Source organism: Fukomys damarensis, unplaced genomic scaffold, assembly GCF_012274545.1.
Source record: "Fukomys damarensis isolate Sample0158 unplaced genomic scaffold, DMR_v1.0_HiC HiC_scaffold_39, whole genome shotgun sequence".
Taxonomy (NCBI): Eukaryota; Metazoa; Chordata; class Mammalia; order Rodentia; family Bathyergidae; genus Fukomys; species Fukomys damarensis.
In genome coordinates, this window is record NW_022900951.1 from 78,808,734 (window position 1) to 78,830,919 (window position 22,186).

General features: G+C 36.6%; 1 protein-coding gene across 3 annotated transcripts in view; it reads right to left on the minus strand.

The window, feature by feature from the left end:
* Positions 1-3,721: 3,721 nt before the first annotated feature.
* Taf7l (TATA-box binding protein associated factor 7 like) overlaps positions 3,722-22,186 on the minus strand; it is a 19,543-nt gene continuing 1,078 nt past the window's right edge. For 2 of the 3 annotated variants that reach the window (XM_010623407.2, XM_010623408.3), the window contains exons 2-12: positions 19,009-19,076; positions 18,163-18,241; positions 15,184-15,317; positions 14,473-14,599; positions 14,214-14,272; positions 10,272-10,344; positions 9,840-9,938; positions 9,137-9,397; positions 8,833-8,945; positions 6,376-6,435; positions 3,722-3,835 (exon numbers count right to left, since the gene is read on the minus strand). In XM_010623407.2, coding sequence (XP_010621709.1) covers positions 3,791-3,835; positions 6,376-6,435; positions 8,833-8,945; positions 9,137-9,397; positions 9,840-9,938; positions 10,272-10,344; positions 14,214-14,272; positions 14,473-14,599; positions 15,184-15,317; positions 18,163-18,241; positions 19,009-19,076 — 1,118 coding nt within the window. In that variant the 3' untranslated portion in view covers positions 3,722-3,790. Of the gene's footprint in view, positions 3,836-6,375; positions 6,436-8,832; positions 8,946-9,136; positions 9,398-9,839; positions 9,939-10,271; positions 10,345-14,213; positions 14,273-14,472; positions 14,600-15,183; positions 15,318-18,162; positions 18,242-19,008; positions 19,077-22,139; positions 22,181-22,186 lie in introns of those variants that run through there. The other variant, XM_010623409.2, reaches the window with a different exon arrangement.

The window sequence follows — 22,186 nt, forward strand, 5'->3', positions numbered from 1 at the left end:
CTTTCCTCACCAATCCACAGCAAAGTTGTCCAATAGAAATGTAAATCACCAAGTAATTTTGTTAGCATATTTTAAATAGGCAAATTAATTTTAATAGTATATTTTATTTAACCCCATGTACCCAAAATATTATCCTTTCAACATGTAATCAGTATAAAACAGTTTTTTTGTGCTACTGGGGTTTGAACCTAGGGCCTCATGCATATTAGGCAAGCACTCTACCAGCAAGCTACATCACAATACTTAATTTTTTATTTTTATTTTTAGATAAGGTCTCCACTAAGTTACAGAGGATGGTCTCAAACTCAGTCTTCCTGGGTCAGTCTCCTAAATGGCTGGGATTACCACTCGTTTGTGCTACTATGCGCGGCTAAAACAATTATGAATAAGATAGTTTACTTTTTTTGGACTCAGTCTTCTTTGGAAGTGTCAGTAAGCTGATGAAAAAAACAAGAAACCCAGATAGATCCAGATCGTTTATTACTTATAGAGAACAAAAGCAAGATTAATAGGGTGTCTTGTCCCTGAGTTCTTTGTCCCACAGGATGGCACTCAAAGGGGCCAGATGACATGCAACATGAAAGGTGGGACCTCTTGGTGTTGAGTAATCAATGCTACATTGCAGCTAATGAGTTTTATGGCATACATCTATAACCAGCAGGAGCATAGCCGAAAGGCAGATGAGAAACTGCCTCATAGCAACCTCCCTCCATATAGGGAGTTAAAAGAAACAGTCCTGTAGCCACTTCTCACAAAACTTCCTATCTTCATTTGTCCTGAGATGATCACAGTGTGTTCTTCCAAGACCTGCGTCAGCTCCTAGTTGAGTCTTACCTAAGGGGCCTATGTGGATAGTGCAGGATCATCACGGTCCCAACACCAAGTAGTTTTCCTACAGAAATTCAGTGTGCATTTTATACTCATGGAGTGTCTCACTTTGGTCTAGCCATGTATCAATAGCTACACGTGGCTAGAGGATACCATATCAGAGAGTACAGGTCTATAAGATGCAGAAGTCAGGACCACCAAGCCATAGCAAAAGAAAACTTCATGAGATGTCAGAGTGTATGTGTGCACGTGTGTTTGTGTGCGTGTGCATGCGTGTGTGCATATGGTCACATGTTGGGGTGGAGCGGAGAGTTGAAGCAGCAAAAGCCTTATAATGAGGAAAATGGTGAAACAATTTTCCTGGGCTACATTCAGAAATGGCAGCAAAGGGGATAGAAGGGCACTGAGGCACTTTAGCTTGCCCTTGTCCTTTTCTGTTATTTGCTTTACTCCCTTGCTCCTCAGCAGAGCTTTACCTGCTCTCAGGCTGTACTTATCAGTCAGAGACTATATGAGGGCTCTTCAACCTATCTCACTCCCGAATGCCACTCTCACTGGCCTCAGTCTCTCAAGCGAGATACTTTTTATCTGTTTATGCCCCAGTTCTCTGCCTTCCTTTATCTCGAAAGGCCTTTGTTTCAAAATCTCTTCTTTTCCATTTTTCCCCTAGGTAATTCCTTTCCTCATTCTCTTTGTTCTTATCTTTTAATTTCTGGCTTTCTGAAAAACAACTGTATAGGTCATTTTTCTTAAGCTGTTCTCTAACTTCTGTCCTAATCTTGGCTTCATTTTGTTTGAACGGGCCTATCTCTCTTAGTCCTGCTTCTTCCTTTGCATTTTCCCCAGTATTCCTGCTGTCTTCCTCCTGCCTTCCCAGGATCTCCCCACACTGACCTTCTATTTTTAACACTTGGAAAACTTATGACTTGGATTTTAGCACTAAAAATGGTTCAGAAGCCTGGTGCAGTGGCACACACCTGTAATCCCAGCACTCTGGGAGGCAAAAGAATTGCAAATTTAGTCCCAGCCTGGGCAATTTAGTGACTTAGTGCGACCCTGTCTCAAAATAAAAAAGGGTTGGGGGGGCACTAGTTGTAGGTTCAATACCTAGCACCAAATCAAAAAAGTGCTGCAGAGAATTTGGGAATACATTTTCTGGAGCAGCACTGACATTTCTCAATTGAGACTAGACCTGGGGGGCCGGGAATGTAGCTCAGCAGAGCAGCGCCTGCCTGGCAAGCGCCAGGCCCTGGGTTCGATTCCCGGTACCAAAAAAGAAAAGTGAAAAAAAAAGAGACTAGACCTGGGGCAAGCTGGATTAGTTTCAGAATACCCTCAGGTGCCTCTTGGTGATTAGCATTATCACCTTTGGTTTACAGATGAGGAAATAGAGGCTCTAAGAGATGTGGGGACTTGTTGAAGGAATCACTGGAATTCCACCCTTTTGTTCTTTATACTACTTGATAACTCAATCCAAACATTGGAGCTGTATTTGTATCACTTCTCTATATTTCTCTCCAAATCCCAATGTTGTATGGTTATGTGATGATTTGCTTAGTCCAAAGAGATATTCTAAAAACTCTGGAAGAATGCTCCAGTGCTAACAGTATCTTGTCATTTCCTAATCAAAGTCTAAATGTATCTCCCCAAAATTCATGTTGAAATATCTGCAATGTGATGGTCTTAATAGGTGATGCTTTTGGGAGGTGATTAGGTCATGAGGATTATCCTCATGAATGGAATTAATGCCCTTATAAAAAGCCTAAGAGTATCTGTTTGTCCCTTCTGCTATGTGAGGGTGCAGCAAAAAGGAACCATCTATGAAGCAGACAGAGTCACCAGATACTTCATCTGCTGGCTCCTCAGCTTGGACTTCCCAGCCTCCAGAACTGTGGCCAATAAATTTATGTTGCTTATTAATTACCTAGCAGTCTGAATAGACCAAGACATAGTTTATTGCTTGTTTCCTTTTAGATATGAGTATGCTCATTGTAGACAGTTTAATTTTAATATATTGACAGCAATTAGAGGATGGGCACTTAGCTAAGTGTTAGAGCACTTGCCTACCAAGTAATGTAAAAGGCCTTGGTTGAAACCTCAACATTACAAAACAACAACAACAAAAACAATTGATAGCAATCCACTTAAAAGAAAGAATTTATTTATTGCTTAAGGAATGCAGACTAGAAAACTACAATATAACTAAAAAGAAAAACACTCTAAAACAATCCAGGGTTGTTAAGGAAATCTGCATAGGAATTATAGGTATCTCGTCTTCCTTAAACTTTTTTCTGATGGGGATTAGGATGAAGAGGCTCAGAATCAGGACAACAGCTCTGGAATTTTTCAACTCTCTTCTAGCTGTTCCTTTATTTCATGAATAATAACCAGGCACAGTCCTAAATACTCCACAAATGAGCAAAGACAAACAGCAGCAAGAAATCATCCCTGAGCAAGAAAGCAGCTCTATTACCTGAACAAAAACAGCATATAAACTATTATTAACTGCTCCAAGGTAGGCACTTAAATTCATTGTGACAGGTCCTAGCTCATGACAGAAATGAACTGATTTTTTTTTCTGTGTTGTAGGAAATACTTAATCAGGAGTTTGGAAAAGCTAAAATACATTCAAATCGGGTTATATGACCTGCTAGGCTAGAATGCCTGCCTTTGGCAAGCATGGCTGAATCACCTGATGATATCACAGCAGAAAAGCAATAAATGTAATTCTAAAATTGACAGAGAAAAGCGAAGTTCCATTGTTGAGTGTGTGGGGGTCCTTTAAATCTATTGCTTTTTAAGTACTATTTTTATGTATGAGCTTTGAACATGTTATCTATACAAAAAATGTTAAAAGAACAAATACAATTGAGGCAACTGAAGGGACAAAAACATGCACAATTTTATCCAGTCTTCAGTCTGGATGGTGAATCCAGTTGATATGCCAGGCTGAAAGCTCTCTTCATTTCTGTAGAAAATGGTTCAGCTGTTTCTGTAGGGAAGTGATCTGTAAGGAAGTGCAGAAAAACATGAAAACTTCATCTGAAATCTTAAATTCTAGTACTTCACTTAGGATTTACTTATATGAACCAAAAAGAGTAATTGTCACTTGGCATTTATAAGGCTATTTTAGCTTTAAAATGTTCCAAAGAACAGTGCCCCTCTCAAGAATATATACACAATGCTGTGGCCATGATGTTGTCCTTTTTTTATGCCAAAATTCTAAAAGGAAACCTTAAAATTAAATGTTTTTAAAAACAATATGCTTGCTGTTAAGAATCTATGCTTTGTTGGGCATGGTGGCACATGCATGTAATCCCAGCACTCAGGAGGCTGAGGTAGTGAGACCCTGTCCCTGCCCCCAGCCTGCAATCTATGCTTCTGTGAAGAATAATCAGAGGTCACAGCTCACTGTCAGGATAAGAGTGACTGGTTCACCATAGCCATATTCTAAGTGTCCAAAATAATACAGTACAGTATCTTTTCCCAGAACACTGTTGGGTCTTATACTAAGTCTTCTCTTTTGCTTCTTGCTACATTATGAAACACTTAGAAACTAGGTCAGGGTCATAACCAATCATAACCTGGTGATGTTCTAACTTGTGCTTTCTAAATCAAAAGCCATGGACCTTGTAAGGTATGGGATTTAATTTTTTAAAACTTGAAATAGTAAAGTGAACAATAACATTCTGAGATTATATATATAGATAGATAGATAGAGATATATTATATAGATAATATATATCTATATTATATCTATCTATCTATCTATATTATATATATTGTCTTTCTGACAAATATTTTTTTGAGTATTATTCAATTTAGGTCACTTTACTAGTATGGATTTTCAGTCTATGAAGTTAAAAAGAGACTTATAAAACATTCCTATGCCACACAACACCTACCAAACTCCACCTAGTCAAATGACCATGTGACTGAGCCAGTTTTTCTTCTTTGTAGGCTCTTTCTCCTACCCTCCCCCTAAAGGTATGCTCCTTTTGTTCAAACTATTTGCTGAATAGTCAAGCTGGCTAATTCAGCTAACCTCACATTTTCAGTGATCATTTGTGTGTATGGGCTTCTCTCCAATCTCCTATTTTCAGAAGCACTTCTAACTACAGTCCTCACTGCACCCTCAAAATCCTCTTTCTGTTGTCTTAATTTCAGTTAGTGGGACATTTCCCATTTACCTGGGCATTAGACTACAATTTGATCCTGTTTTTGTCCTATAAATCTGCTATAGTTTAAATCTTGATTGTGTCCAAAGGCTGATATGTGAAAGGCCTGGTCTGTAGTCTGCGGCCCTTTTGGGAGATGAGGGAACCTTTAAGTGGTAGGATCTAGTGGGGAGAATTAGCTCATTTTGGGCATCTCTCAAAATGAAATGTAGGATGCTGGCCTCTTCTCCTCTTTCTCCTTTTTGCTTCTCCACCACATGCCCCCCACCATGATATAATGCTGCTAAAGGCCCAAAATCAAAGAAACCAACTGGCAATAAACTGAAACCTCTAAAACTGTGAACCAAAATAGACCTTTTATCTTGTAATTTGATTATTTGTTATACCAATGGAAAGCTAATACAAAATCCAATCGATTGTTAAGTTCTGGTTCTTTCTATCACCTTTTACTATTCTCTTCCTGTTCTTAATTTTCTCAATATACTATGGCAAAGAAATCTTAAGTTATTCTCTAGGTTGAAAAAAAAAGTTCTGATGGCTCATTATGACCTAAACCAAAAATCTAAACTGTAGTCAGGGATCACTACCTCTGAGCCATTCTATATACTATATTATCATAGAATGCCTTCCTTTCCCTATCTCATTATTAAAGTCCTACCTATATTTTAAGGCCCAAGACAAATACTATTTTCTCCTAAAAACCTTCCCTAATTTCCACAGACAAAAGTGAACTCATTCCTTTAAGTCCCTGATTCTCTCATGCGTTTCTGCCCAACTGAGCTAGACAATATCATAAGCATTTCAAAGCTTACTGAAGAACTTAGCTTCAAGTAGGCAACCAATGAATCTATGTTGAATAAAAGAGCTAACATAAAAGACCCTTAAGCAAATAAAGTTTATAGATACATTTCTATGTTCAAAATGGCACTCCTCAATACTAATTACTGACATAAAAAAATGTTTGGTGAGCACCAAAACAGTCTTGGCATTAACTTTTCACCGGGTTGTTTATAGGCAGTACTTGGTTAAGTGATTTGCTGGGAGGAAGGGAATATATAGAACATAAGAATGCCTTTGAGCCAGCTGTGACGGTGCACCCTGTAATCCTTCTACTCTGGGAGACAGAGGCAGGAGGATCACAAGTTCGAGTCCAGCCTGGGCAACGAAGTGCCTTAGCCCTTTTCTTCCTATTCCACATGGTCAATTATCTCATTAGGATCTTATGTACTATTATAGCTTTTCACACCAGAGAAACTATTCGGTATTTACGGGAACTAGCAGAAAGAATCAACAACTGGGATTTCATCTTATTAAAAAGCTTCTGCACTGCAAAAGAAACCATCAACAGCACTAAAAATATATTTCTTACCTGAGCATTTTTTTGTTTTTCCTGTACTGCAAGATTCTCCAGCACAGACCTTAAATGAGTCTGGAAAACAGATTTATTTATTTATTTATTCTTTTTTAAATGACTTTTTAACATTTTGAATGACATGTGATGATTGTATATACATTTTATTTATTTATTTGGTATTGGGGATCAAACTCTGGACCTTGCACTTGTGAGGCAGGCGGCAGAACCATTGATCTAAATCCCTGGCCCAAAGCAAATTGTTTAAACGATGAGTGCTGAGAAAGGGAGAACCAAGGGAGACAGTGTTTGTCAAGTAATTTGAAATATAAGAAAACTTTAAGTCACTCTTTTTAAAGAGACAGGAGTATAAAAATACCCACTAAATACAATGCCATCCTATTTGATTTTATTCATTCTACACAGTATTTTTTCTTGCCCTAAAATAAATGGTAGGAATATCTTCATGCTACCTATTTCTAATTTAACACAAATCCTTTGGCTGTGACAACCTATTTGAAAGGCTGGCTTGGGGCGGGGTGGGGCGAGGAAGCTGGCTTAGAACCTGGCACTGATTCCTGCTCTATTTCCCCTCACTAGGGCAGAATATTACTGTTCTTTGTTAATGACACATGGAACAATAACCACAATAATACCAATTATCGCTATCTTTCAGAATGTATCAGTATCTATTACCTTTGGTTATTCTAAAGGAAAATACCCACTATGAGTGTAGCTCTATGTCAAGTTGTTCCCCCTTGATAACCACTGCTCTACAGAAAATAAAATCTCACAAAGAATTATCCAGGAATTTGGAATTTCTCTCTGTATATACGCGCAAATTAACACTTCCTCAGAGAGCTCTACCATGGAGAGAATAAATGTGGCTTAAAAATAAATTTTCTTTTTGTTGAAGCTCTTTTTTGTAGTGGTCCTATGCATTCTGAAAATCTGTATTACAGATAAGAAAATAGCTAGACTCCATTCCCTTTAACTTGTCCATACCTACACACTAAAAGCTCATGCCGTTTGCATTTACAAACTGCACTATATGCACTATTCTTCCATATACTTCTATGGGTTGAAGAGTGCCCAAGCATATCCCATCCTGAAACCTCTATTTAAAACAACAGAACAAACTGTAATATCAGTTATACCTTTAACCTACAGTTCAGTCTAGTGATGCACTCAGAACACTGCTGGCTCCTGCTTTTCAACAGAGGTCAGTAGCAACTTATAGAGCCCTTTAAAGGCAACTTATAGAGCCCTTATGCTTGTGTACTTGGAAAATAAGTATTTCAGATAGGCAGACATTCCAGATAACAGAGCCACAACCTGTATTTAGTCTATACCCAGATATTGAGACGTCTAGCTCTTTGTAGTTACAGATTGCACTTTATGCACTATTCTTCCACTCACTTCTATGGATAAACGAGTGCCGAGGAAAATCTGAGCCTGCAAACTTCATTTAAAATAGCACAACAGAACCGTGATATAAGTTAGACTTCTATCTTAGAGTCCGTGCTAGTGAGATGTTCAGAATATTGCTTCCTCCTGCTTTTGTTTTTTTACTGCTTTTTATTCATTTTTATTCGTACATATTTGCCACACATAATGATCACATTCATCATAGAGAATCTGTATCTGTACATAATATCTTAATTATTTTTTCTCCACTCCTCTCCCCTTCAACCCTTCCCATTCCCATTTACAAAGGCTTTGTTTCCATTCTTTCCCTTCCATTCTCTTTTTTTAAATCCCTTTATCTTTCCTTCACTTCCCTCCTCCTCCTCCTTCCCTTGTTCCCCTTCCCATTTGATCATGTTCTTCCTATTTCCCGATATCTATCCTCTCATTTGCTCCTTATTTACCCTTTGGGTTTTTCACACAAGAGAAACAATGTGACATTTAAATTTGTGTGTCTAATTTATTTCACTAAATTATTGAAGTTCTTAAACATGTGTTACCAAAAATAAGCCATAAATAAGAATAAAATTTATTCTTGTTCAAGCATGCATCATAAAATTTAAAATTAATGAATTCCTTACATTTTGGTACAAACAATAGGGTTCAATCTATGCCCTACTATTCACTGTAGACCTTGGCAAATTAAACATCCTTGAGTTTCAATTCTTTATTTATGTAGTGGTGATAGTGACTATATCTGTTTCAGGGATTCAAAGATGAAATGAGATAATGCAGAGCTCTTTCCGTGTCATTTGCAGAGTAAATCCTCAATATTGGCAATTTTTATCCTAAATTATCTGGTCTCTCCCACCAAAAAAGCTTATATTAGACGTTTAAAATTATGCAGGTACAATAAGACAGAACTATCTTTTATTAGAGGCTTGTAAGACGTGTTTAGCTTTATGAGTGAACAAGAATACTGCATAGAGATGACATGAACAGAAACACAAAGATGAGATTTTGAAAGTAATATATCAGGATTTCTTTATACCAACCAAAAGAACTTACCTTGAGGGCCAGGTTTTCCACTTTTCTGATTATATTCTTTTGTCTCTGTGCTTTGTTTTGAATATCTCGGAGCTTTTTCTCCTTGTAACGAATATGTTTCTGAATTTCCATAACTAACAGAGATAGAGAGAGACTTTATGTATCTAAATACAACTTAAACTAATGGACAGGAACTTAAATCAAGTAAAACTCCACATCTGAGCAAGAACTTCTCAAACGCAGCTTTGCATCTTGTGTGTTTCGAGTTAGCCTTTAGCACGGCCAACCACCCGCCCCCATCTATTTCTCTTTTCCTCTGACTTACCTATTAAATTGGCACCTTCCTTTGTTCCATGCTGACGATATTCAGTAATCTTGGCCTGTAGATCCCTTTCTAGAAACTCTTCAAAGCCATCTTCCTCCTCCTCTTCCTCTTCCTCTTCATCGTCGTCCTCGTCATCATCATCATCATCATCATCATCATCATCATCATCATCATCATCCTCGTCCTGCTCTTCATTCTCATCCTCATTATTATGATTGCTACTACTAGAATCACTGAATATCCCTTGAAGCCCATCATACTCTATTGGTTTTAAAAGGAAAGCGAAATTGTCTGAAGCTTTGCAAATGACTCCTATTTCAGAAACAATTATTCTTCTTGCCCACAAATTGACTAGATAACCCGTGAATTTTATAAATCACTTTTCCTAAAGGGAGATTATTCTCTTCATGAAACAAGGACAGGAAATACAAAATGCTAACATTCACTCATGTATTCAATGACCAAGACATTTAGGGAATCTAAGGATTCACAGGAAATTGAATACTAGGGATAGATGGAGGTTAAAATTCCAATCTAAAACTCTTGAAGTATTGGGGGCCAATAGGAGTGAAAAAGGGCAACATCATCTTTTTTCAGTTATTGACCTGTGAGTCTATAGAAAATGATCTTTGACATTCAGTCAATGTCTGCTCCATCTAAACCTCCTGCTCTGCCTTTGCTAAAATATCTGATAAGGTATCACCTTGCTTATAACCACTGGCTCCTGGGGATACTGGAGAACCTGGGATGCAGCCTTGACTTTCTATTTCCTTGGTTTCATCATCAGCAATGACTTCCCATCCTGTAAGGAGGGAGCTGTTAAGGAAAGTGCAGAAGGAAAGGAGAAGGTACGGTTGAATGGGAAGAGGCTGTTTGGCTAAAACTGCTCTTTAATTTAGTAAGACTTTTGGTCATTTGTGTCTATTCCTAGTGTGGAGAAGTGCCTTATGTTGAATTATACAAGTAAACAAACATCTACTGCAGGTATTTGCTGTTCGTAGGTAGAAAGTAACATTTCCAAAAATCTTAAGTTCTACACATTAAAACTGGCACACAAATGCCAGAAATAAAGTTTGTTAGCACATATATATGAAGAAGAACAAACTATATAGAAAATATCTGGTACAAAGGATACGGCCACTGATAGCTTCATTATCAGAGCACAGCAATCTCTTCACTTCCTTTTCCACATCTGGAGAGTCAATGTACTGAAACAAAGCATAAGAAGAAATACCAATGGTGTCCTTTAGCACCCTGTGAATTACAGGAATGCCCTTTTCCTATACACCAACAAGTTCAAATGATTAGGCCTCATTAGTCGCAAATCCAACCAAAGTTCTACTTTAAATAGTGCTATTTATGAAGGAATCTTTAGCTATGGTCTATATTTTATACAGTTTGCTTAGTTTTCCCAATTAAATAACTTGAGACATTTAATCTTTTTTCAGTGTGTAATTCTACAGTAAAAGCCTCTTTGAAAGGTGAAATCCTTGGGTCTCGATTATTATTTGCCATGATTTATATTGACAGAGAACTATCATACCTTGTCAGTTATATAAAAGTAGTTGGATTTTAAGATGTAAATTCCCAGATTGCACTTTCCCGTATCTTTATTATTAGAGATATTCCTACAAAAAACTAGATCTTGGCTCAGCGTTCTCCCTTGAATACAGTTTTAGACAATTAATCTCCACAGCAACCAACTCATCATGCCACAACTCTTAAGTGAAATAAATAAGTCACACACATGTAAATACCAAATAGTTTCTCTGGTGTGAAAAACTAAAAGTGTAAATAAGATCCAAATGGTATAACTGACAATGTGAAATAGGAAGAAAAGGACTAAAGGTGTAGGGGAAGTGGGATGGGTAGGGGAAAGGAAATAAAGGAAAAGAAAAAATATGAGAAAATGAAAAAATGGAAACAAAGTTTTTGTAAATAGGGAAGGGAGGAGGGAATGAAGGGAGGGCAGGGGTATGGGGAAAAAATGAGAACCAAGACCTGTCATGTAAAGGTACAAGATCCCAATGATGAATGTAACTGTACTGTATACCTAAAAAGTACCAATAAACTCAATGAGAAAAAAAAAAGACTTTGAAGGGAAGTGAACCCGGGCTCCCAAGGAATGGCTTTTGAAATAAAATCAGAAAGAAGTAGATTGTAATACACAGAGTAAGTGACGAAATTATATCTTTTCCTCTAGGAATTATTGTACATTAAACAATGAATTCCTTTCTCAGTGAATTAAATCTAGTGTATGTGTGTGGAAGTGAAGGTTGCAGTTGAGAAGAAAGGCTCAGAAGTAACCTTTATAATGTATTTCAATTGTTTGAACCGAATTAGCTATTATATAAAACACACTAAAGGTAAATAATGAAGTTATAGTATAATTGCTCTACCTCAGCAAAGCTGATTTCTTGAATTTGCTAAAAATTAGTGAAATGAAACACAATAAATAATGAAGGTGTTTTATAATTGCTCTACTTTGGTAAAACTCAAAGAGCTCTACAATTATTCTTGACTTAGTTTTATACTCCATAGGCATTCAATAAATGCTGATTGACAGGGCATAAAGTCAAGGCAGCACATATATTGAAAAACTCAAAATAGTAAAAATGTTTACTTTGTTCTCCCCAAATTGATCTGTAATTTTAATATAATTCCTATCAGAAATCCAGCAAAATCTTTGTAGAATAGAGAAGCTTACTTTGAAATTTATATGGAAAAGTACAAGTTCTAGAATGGCTAAAACAGTCTTGACAAAGAAAAATGAAGTAGGAGCAATCTGTCTTATGATTTCAAGACCTACCACACTGTAATATAAGTGGAAAGATTTGACACATGGATCAGTGGAACAGAATAAAGAACTCAGAAACCAGCTCACACAAATATACCCAACTGATTTTTGGTAAAGGTACAAAGACAATACAGTGGCGAAAGTAAAACAAATGGCACTGGAGCAATTGGACATCTTTAAGTAAAAAAAAAAAAAAGGAACCTTGAACTAAGGATTATACTTTTGCAAAATTAATTAAAAATAGACTATAGGCTTAAATATAAAACTTTTTAAAAAAACAGAAAATCTTCAGGAACTGGATGAAGCAAATAATTTTTTTTGGGGGGGGGTTTGAGACAGGGTCTCACTATGTAGTTGAGTCTGACCTGGAACTCACTATGTAGCCCAGGCTGGTCTCGAACTCACAGTGATCCTCCTGCCTCAACCTCCCGAGTGCTGGGATTATAGGTGTGAGCCACCACGCCCAGCCAAGAATTCTTAAATTTAACATACAAAAGAACAAATCCTTAAAAGAAGAAAATTATAAATTGGACCTCATCAAAAGTAAAAACTCTTGCCTTTGAAAGATCCTGTGAACAGGAGGAAAAGACAAGCTATAGACGGGGAGAAGATATTTGCAAACTATCTGACAAACTAGCAGTGTTTAGAATATAAAAAGAACTCTTAAGATTCAACAATAAAATAGATATTTTAGAAAATGAGCAAAAGGCATGAACAATTAACTGAAGTAGATATATAGATATAATACAAGCACATGTTCAATGTCATTAGCTATCAAGGAAATGCAATTAAATATCACAATGAGATCACTACACATTTATCTAGAATATAGTGATATAATGGCTAAAAAAACATAGTAACAATATTTAATGCTACTGAGGAGGTGAATAAATTAAACCACTTATATATTATTGATGGGAATATAAAATGGTACATCCTTCAAAAACAGTATGTCAGTTTCTTATAAAACTAATCATGCAACTACCACACAACTCAGCAATTATAATTCTGGGCATTTATCCCGGAGAAATGAAGACTTATGTTCACTTAAAAACCTATTCACAGCTTTATTTGTAATAGTCAAAAATAAGAAGCAGGGCCGGGGATTTAGCTCAGCAGTTCGGTGGCCTGCTCGCAAGCGCAAGGACCCGAGTTCTATCCCCAGTAATAAAAACAAAAACAAAAACAAGAAGCAACCTAGATGTTCTTTAATGAATGCAGAGTTAAACAACCATTACATTCATACCATGGGATATGACTCCACAATTTTAAAAAGGAGAAAGCTATTGATACAAGCAAAAACTTGTATGCATCTTAAGGGAATTATGCTGAGGAAAAAAGCTAATCTTGGATGTTATATGCTGTCACTTATATGACATCCTAAAAATGACAAATCATAGAGACGTAGAACAGATTAATGATTGCCAGGTATTAAGGAGTAGGAGTCAAAGGAAGGAGGGAAGTATTTTAAAAAGCAGGATAACAGATCTTTGTGGCGATGGAAATACTTAGTATCCTGAGTGTGTAGATGAATACATGAATTTATTTACAGGTGGGACAAAACTGCCTAGACCTAAACACACACAACCACACACACACACACACACACACACACACGATTTGAATATGAGTGGTGAATTGTAATAATGTCAATTTCCTGTTTGTGGTAGTGTTCTATAGTTTTGCAAAATGTTATGATGGGAAAAATGGGGAAAGGGATACATGATATCTTTTGGTCCCCCCTCTTCCCCACACACATTCCAGGTACCAGGGATCAAACTCAGGACCTTGAACTTTCCAGGCAAGTGCAGAGCCACTGAGCTATAACTCTGGCCCATCTTTTAGTTCTTAAACTGCATGTGAATCTATAATCATTTTAAAAATAAAAAGTGTATTTAAAAGAAGAAGCTAAACCATAGTATTTCTATCGTTTGCCCGTTTCTACAAGCCTGAAGTAAGGTTAGGAATATAAGCATAATTCATATTTCTCAGGTTCTAGATGGATTCACATTAAAACTAGATCTTACAATTTAAAACTAAAAGGATGAACAGAAGTTTCAAGTTTATGATCCTTCCAGATCCATAACAATTTGGCCATAACTTCAAAGATCTGGTCTGTTTTTATTCAGTGCTATATCCTCAACCACCAGCAAACACAACGCCTGGCATTTACCTCACACTCAACCAATGTTTATTGAACATAAAAATGAATGAACAAATTAATTCCCAATTGACTTTCTCTCATTCCTTCCCACCCATAATCCATATCATGAGACTAACCTTTTTTTCTTGTGTTTTCCGAAACCTTTTCTTTCTGACATTCTTAAGTGGCGGAGTAACTAAAAATAAATACAACATGGTGAAACATATATGATTGATGGCAGTCGTATATCCATCTGAATTTAATAAGGAGACACTGGCTCATGATATGTCTCCTCCCTTTTAAGAGCATATAAGAGCTAGATGAACCGCTCACAAGAAATTAGGATTCAACAGATAAATATCGTAGGCTACAATGAGCAATGAGCTGGTGACTTACTTCCATGCTTCCAGATATATTTTTTCTCTGTCTCTCTTTCCTTATTCCTGGTTTCACTAGGATCAGTAGAGGATGATCCTTCCAGAGAAGATTGGACGTCACCACTTTCGGCACTGCACACAAGCATCTACATTTAGAAAAGACAAAGAAGCTAATGATGGCCACGAATCTTGAGTTATGATCATTCTTACCACCAGAAATCCTGGCATTTCCCGAAAAAAGTAATATGTAACATACATTCATATCTCCTCATATTTCTTTTTTCCCTCTCCTCCATCTCCTCTCTCTCCTCTCTCCTCTTTCGTCTCTCTCCCAACAACAGTGTATTGACTGAGTTTTTAAGCTACAGCATTTACCACTGCAGGTGGAATATGCTGAAAACATATACAGCTTAACATTTTGATTTATAGAGGAAATAAGAACCAACTCATAGAAAGTTCAGAAGATCCCAGCTGTTCATATTTTTTAATTAATAAAAGTCACTATAAATGGCAAACAGGGAGCATGACAAGCCATTTGGATATAATGTGGTAGTAAAAAGTTAAGAATAAACACTGAACCAGAATGTAACAATTTATTCCTGTGCGATTGATCTGTAAATTAAAAATGGCAGGCAGCCACTCAAGTAGACAGTATCAAAAGAAAGAAAAAAGGAAAGAGGAAGGAATTTGTTGAAGGATGTGAGATCCAGAAAATTAAGAAAGTTCATACCTGGGAAATATCTGCTGTTTTATAAAAGGTTTTTTTATCAAAAGTCTTTAGGCTTCCAACAACACAAGGCAAATCAACCAGCTTAGCAGATAGTGAGACATCTTCTACATTAACCACTGCACGGCATTCATCAGCTAAATAGGAGCAGAGAAGGTAAAAAGTTGACACCTTCCCAAAGAACTTTTGTGTATCTCAGGGTTTGAATAATGAAGACTTTTGTGGGACAGATTAGTCATCCAGTGAAACCTACTATTTCTCATAATGTGAAAACAGTGTCCATGATTAGTAACTTCCCAGAGGAAAAAAAGGGATTATATGGGTCCCTTTTGTCCCAATTCATGTCACCTATTCAAAAGTAGCTAAGTTTCTTAGTAATGCATGTGAATTAAATGTGGGTAAAGCTGTAAATGTTTCATTCTCACCCTAAAAGGCAAATTCCATTCATGTAAACACAATCCTTTTATTAGAAGAATTCAACCATATCTTCATCCATGTATGTCTTCAAAGGAATGGATGAAGGAAGGAGTGGTCCTAGAATGGTGCTAAGTATCAAGGTAAAATCTCTAGTTGGAGCTGGACAAGGTAGCACACACCTATAATCCCAGCACTCTGGGAGGCTGAAGCAGGATAGTCACAAGTTTAAACCCAGCCTAGGCAACTTAGTGACTTAGTGAGACCTAGTCTCAAAATAAAAAATAAAAAGGGACCGGGGATGACACTCAGTGCAAAGGCCTGGATCAAATAAAAGTACTGCAATAAAAGTAAAAAAAAATCCCTAGGTGGCTTCACAATGCTAAAATGCCGTCCAGCACTTGTGTAGTGAACTCTGAATCCTGATCAGATGTCTTAAACATGAATGTCTTTTGACACAGAGGATTCAGGTGTAATCTTCTAATATTAAGCAAATAAGAAAGATGCAGAACCATGTTTAACTCAATACTTTTTGTGTGAGTTAACTTCAAAAACAGGAACTATTTAAAATCTATTATGGCCAGGCGTAGTGGCGCACACCTGTAATCCCAGCACTCGGGAGGCTGAGGCAGGGGGATTGCTTTGAGTTCGAGATCAGCGTGGGCTACATAGTGAGTTCCAGGTCAGTCTCAACTACATAGTGAGACCCTGTCTCAAAATACCAAAAAAATAAAAAATAAAAAAAATCTATTAGGAATCAATTTTTTTCTGCAAGGAAACAAGAAGAAGCAGTTAATATTGATTATCTTTGGAACTGAAGTTGGAGTGCTATGAAGAGAGTTTCATTGTTTTCTTTTGAAGTTCTGTTTTATTTGAATTTTATAACGATGAACTTGTATCACCTTTTATTTTGTAAATGTCAATAAGGGCTAAGTGGTGAAATTATGGGCCACTTTTCTATTTCCTCTTTATATACTTCTCTATATTTTAAAAAATCCAGACCACATGGTGATACACACCTGTAATCCCAGCATTCGGATTCAAGGCCAGCCTAGACTACATGGTGAGACCCTACCTCAAAAAACAAAACAAAACAAAATGAAAAAACACAACAACCAAAACTAAAAAAATCCTACAAATTTTATTTTTGTTTGTTTATTGTGGTGATTTAGGCAGACAGGCCTTATGTAAAAACATTATTATTTTTGCTTTGGGGGCTTTTAAAATTAGTATCACTTTGAATTGACAAGTCATAACTAGATTACATTTAAGAAGTACAATGTGATTTTTTTTTAATCAGGGATTGAACTCAGGTCCTTGCACTTTTGAGGCAGGTGGCAGCATCACTGAGCTAAATCCCTGGCCCAATGTGATGTTTTGTTGTTGTTTGTGACGCAGGGTCTCACTATGTAGTTGAGATTGACATGGAACTCACTATGGAGCCCAGGCTGGTCTCAAACTCAGCAATCCTCCTGCCTCAGCCTCCCAAGTGCTGGGATTACAGGCATGCATCACCATGCCTGGCTTTTCCAATGTGATGTTTTGATACATGTATACAATGTAGAATAACTAAATCAAGTTAATTAACATTCTCATAATTTTTTTACTAATACACTTCAAATTTACTTTCTGAACTGTTTTGAAATATACAATATATTATTATTGATGACAGTCAACCTGCTGTACAAAAGATAACAAAACTTATCCTTCCTGTCTAGCTAAAACATTGTACCCTTGGACCAGCAACTCCTCATTTTCTTGTCCTCCAAACTCTCAGCAGTCTCTGGCAGCCATTATTCTATTCTCTACTATGAATTCAAGTTTTAAAGATTCCATATGTGAGATTGTTTTATTCGTCCTTTTATGCGTGGTTTATTTCCCTTAGCATAATTTTCTCTAGATTCATCCATGTGATCCCAAATGACAGAATTTTATTCCCTTTCAAGACTAAATAATATTCCATTTTGTTATATACCACATTTTCTTTATTCATTTATCCACTTTTGAATACAATGGCTGATTCCATGTCTGGGTTATTAGACACAGGGCTGCAGGAAACAAAGAATTGTGCCTATCCCTTCAAATGTACAATTTGCAAATATAAACGTATTATTTAAAAAAAATGTGTCATTTTTGTAAACAATGAATGGCATACTTGTCAAATCTTTTGACATTCAGAAATCACAGAGCTTGTATATAGATTACCAGCTGTATGAAAATCTCACAGTTGATATCCAAGCTTTTCTTTACGTACACTGTGATAATTACCACAAATTGTATAATTCCTACTTCCATTCCCTTTAAAAAAAAAAGTTGTAAGCAGGTCTGGGGATTTAGCTCAGTGGTTCTGCTACCAGCCTCACAAGCGCAAGGTCCTGAACTCGATCCCCATTACCAAAAAAATAAAATAAAAGATGTAAGTGACTCTAAACTGTGAGTCCATTAAGATAGAGGCCATATTCTATTCTTTTGCACATCTTTAGTACCTAGGTATAGTGGTCAGCATATAGCAATCCTTTAATAAATGATTGTTTAATATATGGATATAAATGGATATTAACTACTTACAAGCTAAGTCAATTTTAATTTTATCCTTCCTGGTGACATGTCGAGAATGTATTATGTTCCTCACAGTAGAAGCATGTTCCTAAAAAGGAGGTAAATTGAAAAATCAAGATTGTCTGTTCAGCATTTAATAGACATATCAAAGAGAGCCCTCCCTTAAATAAAACCTTGTCTCCCAAATATTACCAACAATGCCTGTACCACGAGAAACTGTTGTATACATCAAGTTAGGATGAAGCCAACTCTAATTTCATCTTTTTTTTAGTAGCTACAGTTAGTGCCATCTCTCAGTTCTACACTTCTGCCTCTCACTGATTCTATTTAGCTACAGGCACTAAGGAAAACCTTAGCTACAGTTAACTGGGTATATTAATTAACCTTAATCGGACAAATACCTTTCTGAACCCCATCCATAACATATCTTCCTAAACAATGCTCGAATATAGTTATCAGTTGGGGAAGAGATTCAAACATAATGTTAACATGCACTTTAATAACCTTGCATGGTGATAAATTTGCATGAGATACCATGATGTTCATTTTCACTGTCCCTTTTAAGAACAAAAAGAATTTTAGAAGAGTCTTGGTTATCCAAGTAACGAGCTGTTAGTGTCCATGCAAGTGACCGGACCCATCACTGTCACAGATGTTTGGCCAGAAAGTCAACCCATATAATACGTGGTATGCACAGGAGAAAAGCAATTGTGCTAAAAGGACATATACTAGAATAGGACTGCTTAATAGAACATGATTGCTGAAAACAAATGTTCTGAATTTTTATAGCTTGAAAAAGAAATGTTATAGAATCAAAGCAGAAGTATACTTTTGTGATACACAAAAGTTTCTTACCGGAGGCAGACGCAATATAAACTGGTTTTCAATTTCAAGAGGAAGTTTATCCTGGCTTTTACTCATGTCTTGTTTTGGAGTTCATGAAAACAAAAAGAAAACCAAGTTACTAAAAAACCCTCTTCCTCCCTCTGCTGACCACTTCTGGTAGTCCTGGTTAAATTACTGCACAAGATCACAGTCTTCATTGTAATGATATGCATACAGTTTAACAAATCTTACTTGATGTATCTTGATTATTTCTAAAAGTCACGTTATATCTTTGCTAATACGTACAGATTTTCCAAAGTCATTACAAAATACATGATGTAATTTGATAAATAATGAACTAAGAGCTAATATGAAAAATGATTTAGTCGTAATGATATTCTTAGATTCTCATGTAAAGAAGTAAAATTCAACTCACGGTGGTGGCAACCTAAGCAAACTAAATGACTTCTTCAGGGAAGAGTGCAAACCAAAGGCAGAAGTCACCAAGAAACCACTTGTAGAAATGTTCTATGATGACTTGACATAAACAAAAAGTTTAATTTTCAATATTTCATTCACCTTAAGGAACTGATGGGAATTTAGAAGTCCATGGGAGAGAAAGCAGCTTTTTATGACTCTAACAGGCACATCCAACCTGCAGACTGCCATTTTTCCTCATTTTTTGAGTGAAAGGGAATTGTCTTGAGCTGCATACAAAATATATAGTATAGCTGATGTATATAAGTAATAAAATGTCCTTTTAAAAATATTTTATTATAACATTTTAAAATGGTGGACTGAGTGGGTCATAGGTTAGAGCTGGCATCAACAGCTCTGAGCTACCCTGGAGAAAAATTAGGAGTCCAGATTCTTAAAGCTAGACTGTGTGTATGATTGCATCTAACTTCATGGAATAATTGCATTTCTAAAATGGTGATACTAAGTATTTGATTTGATTTATTTATTACTGACATTTTTTGGCATTTGTTCTATGTACTTCACACTACGCTGAGTGCTTTAGGCCTATTATTTAATTTAATCCTCAAATGACTACTTATTTGAAATACCCCTACAAGCTATTTAAAATGACTTTCAGAAGGATCCTTTTATTTTGAAAAAATACACCTTCATAAAAATGAATCATCCTCATTCAAGTTAGTAGGGTTTTTTGACAATATAATCACATATAATGATATAGTGATATTATGATATACGTATACAGTGTGAGATGTTGCATCAAGCTAACATATCACCTTAACTACTCATAGTTTTTTACTCCTAAGTGCAACTGCCTACCTTTTGACCAATATCTCCACATCCCCCACACTCACCAGCCTCTAGTAACTACCACTCTATTCTTTGCTTCTATTAGTCTATTTTATTTTCCACATATCCAAATGAGAACATGTGGTTTTTTACTTTTTGTGCCTGGCTTATTTAACTTAGCATAATGTCCTCCAGATTCACCCATGTTACAAATGACAAAACTGTGTTTTGTTTTGTTTTGTTTTTGTACCGGGGATCGAACTCAGGTCCTTATGCTTGTGAAGCAGGTGGTGAAAACTGTGTTTTTTAAAAGACTGAATAGTATTCTACTGTGTATATATACCATGTTTTCTTTATCCATTTATCCACTGAAGGAATCTTAGGCTGGATCTGTAAGTTGGTTATTGCAAATAATGTTGCAATGAACATGTGAGTGCAGTTATCTTTTTTTTTTTTTTGAGACAGGGTCTAACTACGTAGTTGAGATGAGTGCAGTTATCTCTTTGACATACTGATTTCAAGCCCTGAAGTGGGATTGAAAGATCCTCCCAAGTTAATCTTTATTTATAATCTTATTTTCCATTCATTTAGGATGTATCTGTAGTGACTTGCATTTTAGGTATTGGGGCTCACCCTTCTGAGGAAGATTTTTTGTCAAAAATTGAAAACAATGTACATATATGAACCTTGAGAAAGGTTTCCTATGTCCTAAAAACATTATGATATTCACCAAGTTATAAGATCTTGTACCTAAAGTTAAAGTGAAAATTTCAGTTAATGCATAGTCTTTAATGTTTCTTAAACCATTAACTAAGATCTGAGTTTTGAACCCGAATCTCACCTAAAAGCACTGGTTCTTCTTTTAACACAGAAGTGGGTCTGGGACTCTAGTAAGGTGAAATTATTCAGTAGTTATGAAATAAATCTTTCAGTATAACTTTAGAAAGTATCAGAAAGGTATAGAAAGCACAAAGAAGTTAGCAGTGGAAGACATGCAAGATGTAGGTGGTGGATACATTATTTGTGATAGTAATTTCTTTTCTTTTTGCTTCTAAAGAAGTAAGTATACATATGCAAATATAAAAATGAAAAGTACATATAATAAAAAGTTAAAGTAAATGAAATAAAGAATCTTGGGGCTGGTCACATCGCCTAACAGGAGAAAGTAGGAGACACTAAGTTGGGAGCAGCAGCACAGATTATCTGAAGAAGGAGCGGCTAAGCAAGATTTTATCAGATCAATAGTAACTTTTAGACTTCTCAGCAGGACTAAGACGAGGGCATTTTGTTCATTTCGTTGCCTTTCTGGCAACTCCTCTTTTATAGAAGAAAGAACTTAAAGAACGGAAACTATTTCAAAGAAGTTCCTTGTAAATCACGAGTATAAAAGGTCTGGTGAAAAAGAGGGTGGAAATCCTGGTTGAAATGACTTTTAATTATTTTTAAATTTTGTTACCTACATATATCCGAAGGACTGTACGGTATTTACTGTAAGAAAAACACACTTTTCCCCAGCAAGCACTATGGTTGAAGCCTAATTAAATGAACAGAACCGCTCTCCACCGTTCAACCTTAAGGCCATCTCACTTTAGCAGAATTACAATTGGAATTAACTAGCAGCAAGCTCCAGGTAGCCTAAGTCAGCATAAACCGAGGTTAGTGTTTGTTTCAAGTTCATAGCTGCGGGCTGCAGTTTGGAGGCAGTAACCAAGTCGTTATCGCTGGGTAACTAAACTTCCAAGGGAAAAATTCCGCTGCTAAAGCTTTATCCCATTTCCCTAGAAAATCTCCTGCGGGGCCAAACAGCCCCAGCCTTCGCACCTCGCAGTGCAGGCGGGCTGAGGAGGGCAGCGAGGCGCGCTGCCCCGCTGAGCCCCGCCGATCTGCAGACTTACCCGGTCCGGAGCTAACTCGCTCCAGAAAGACTTCGGGTCCTGCGTCT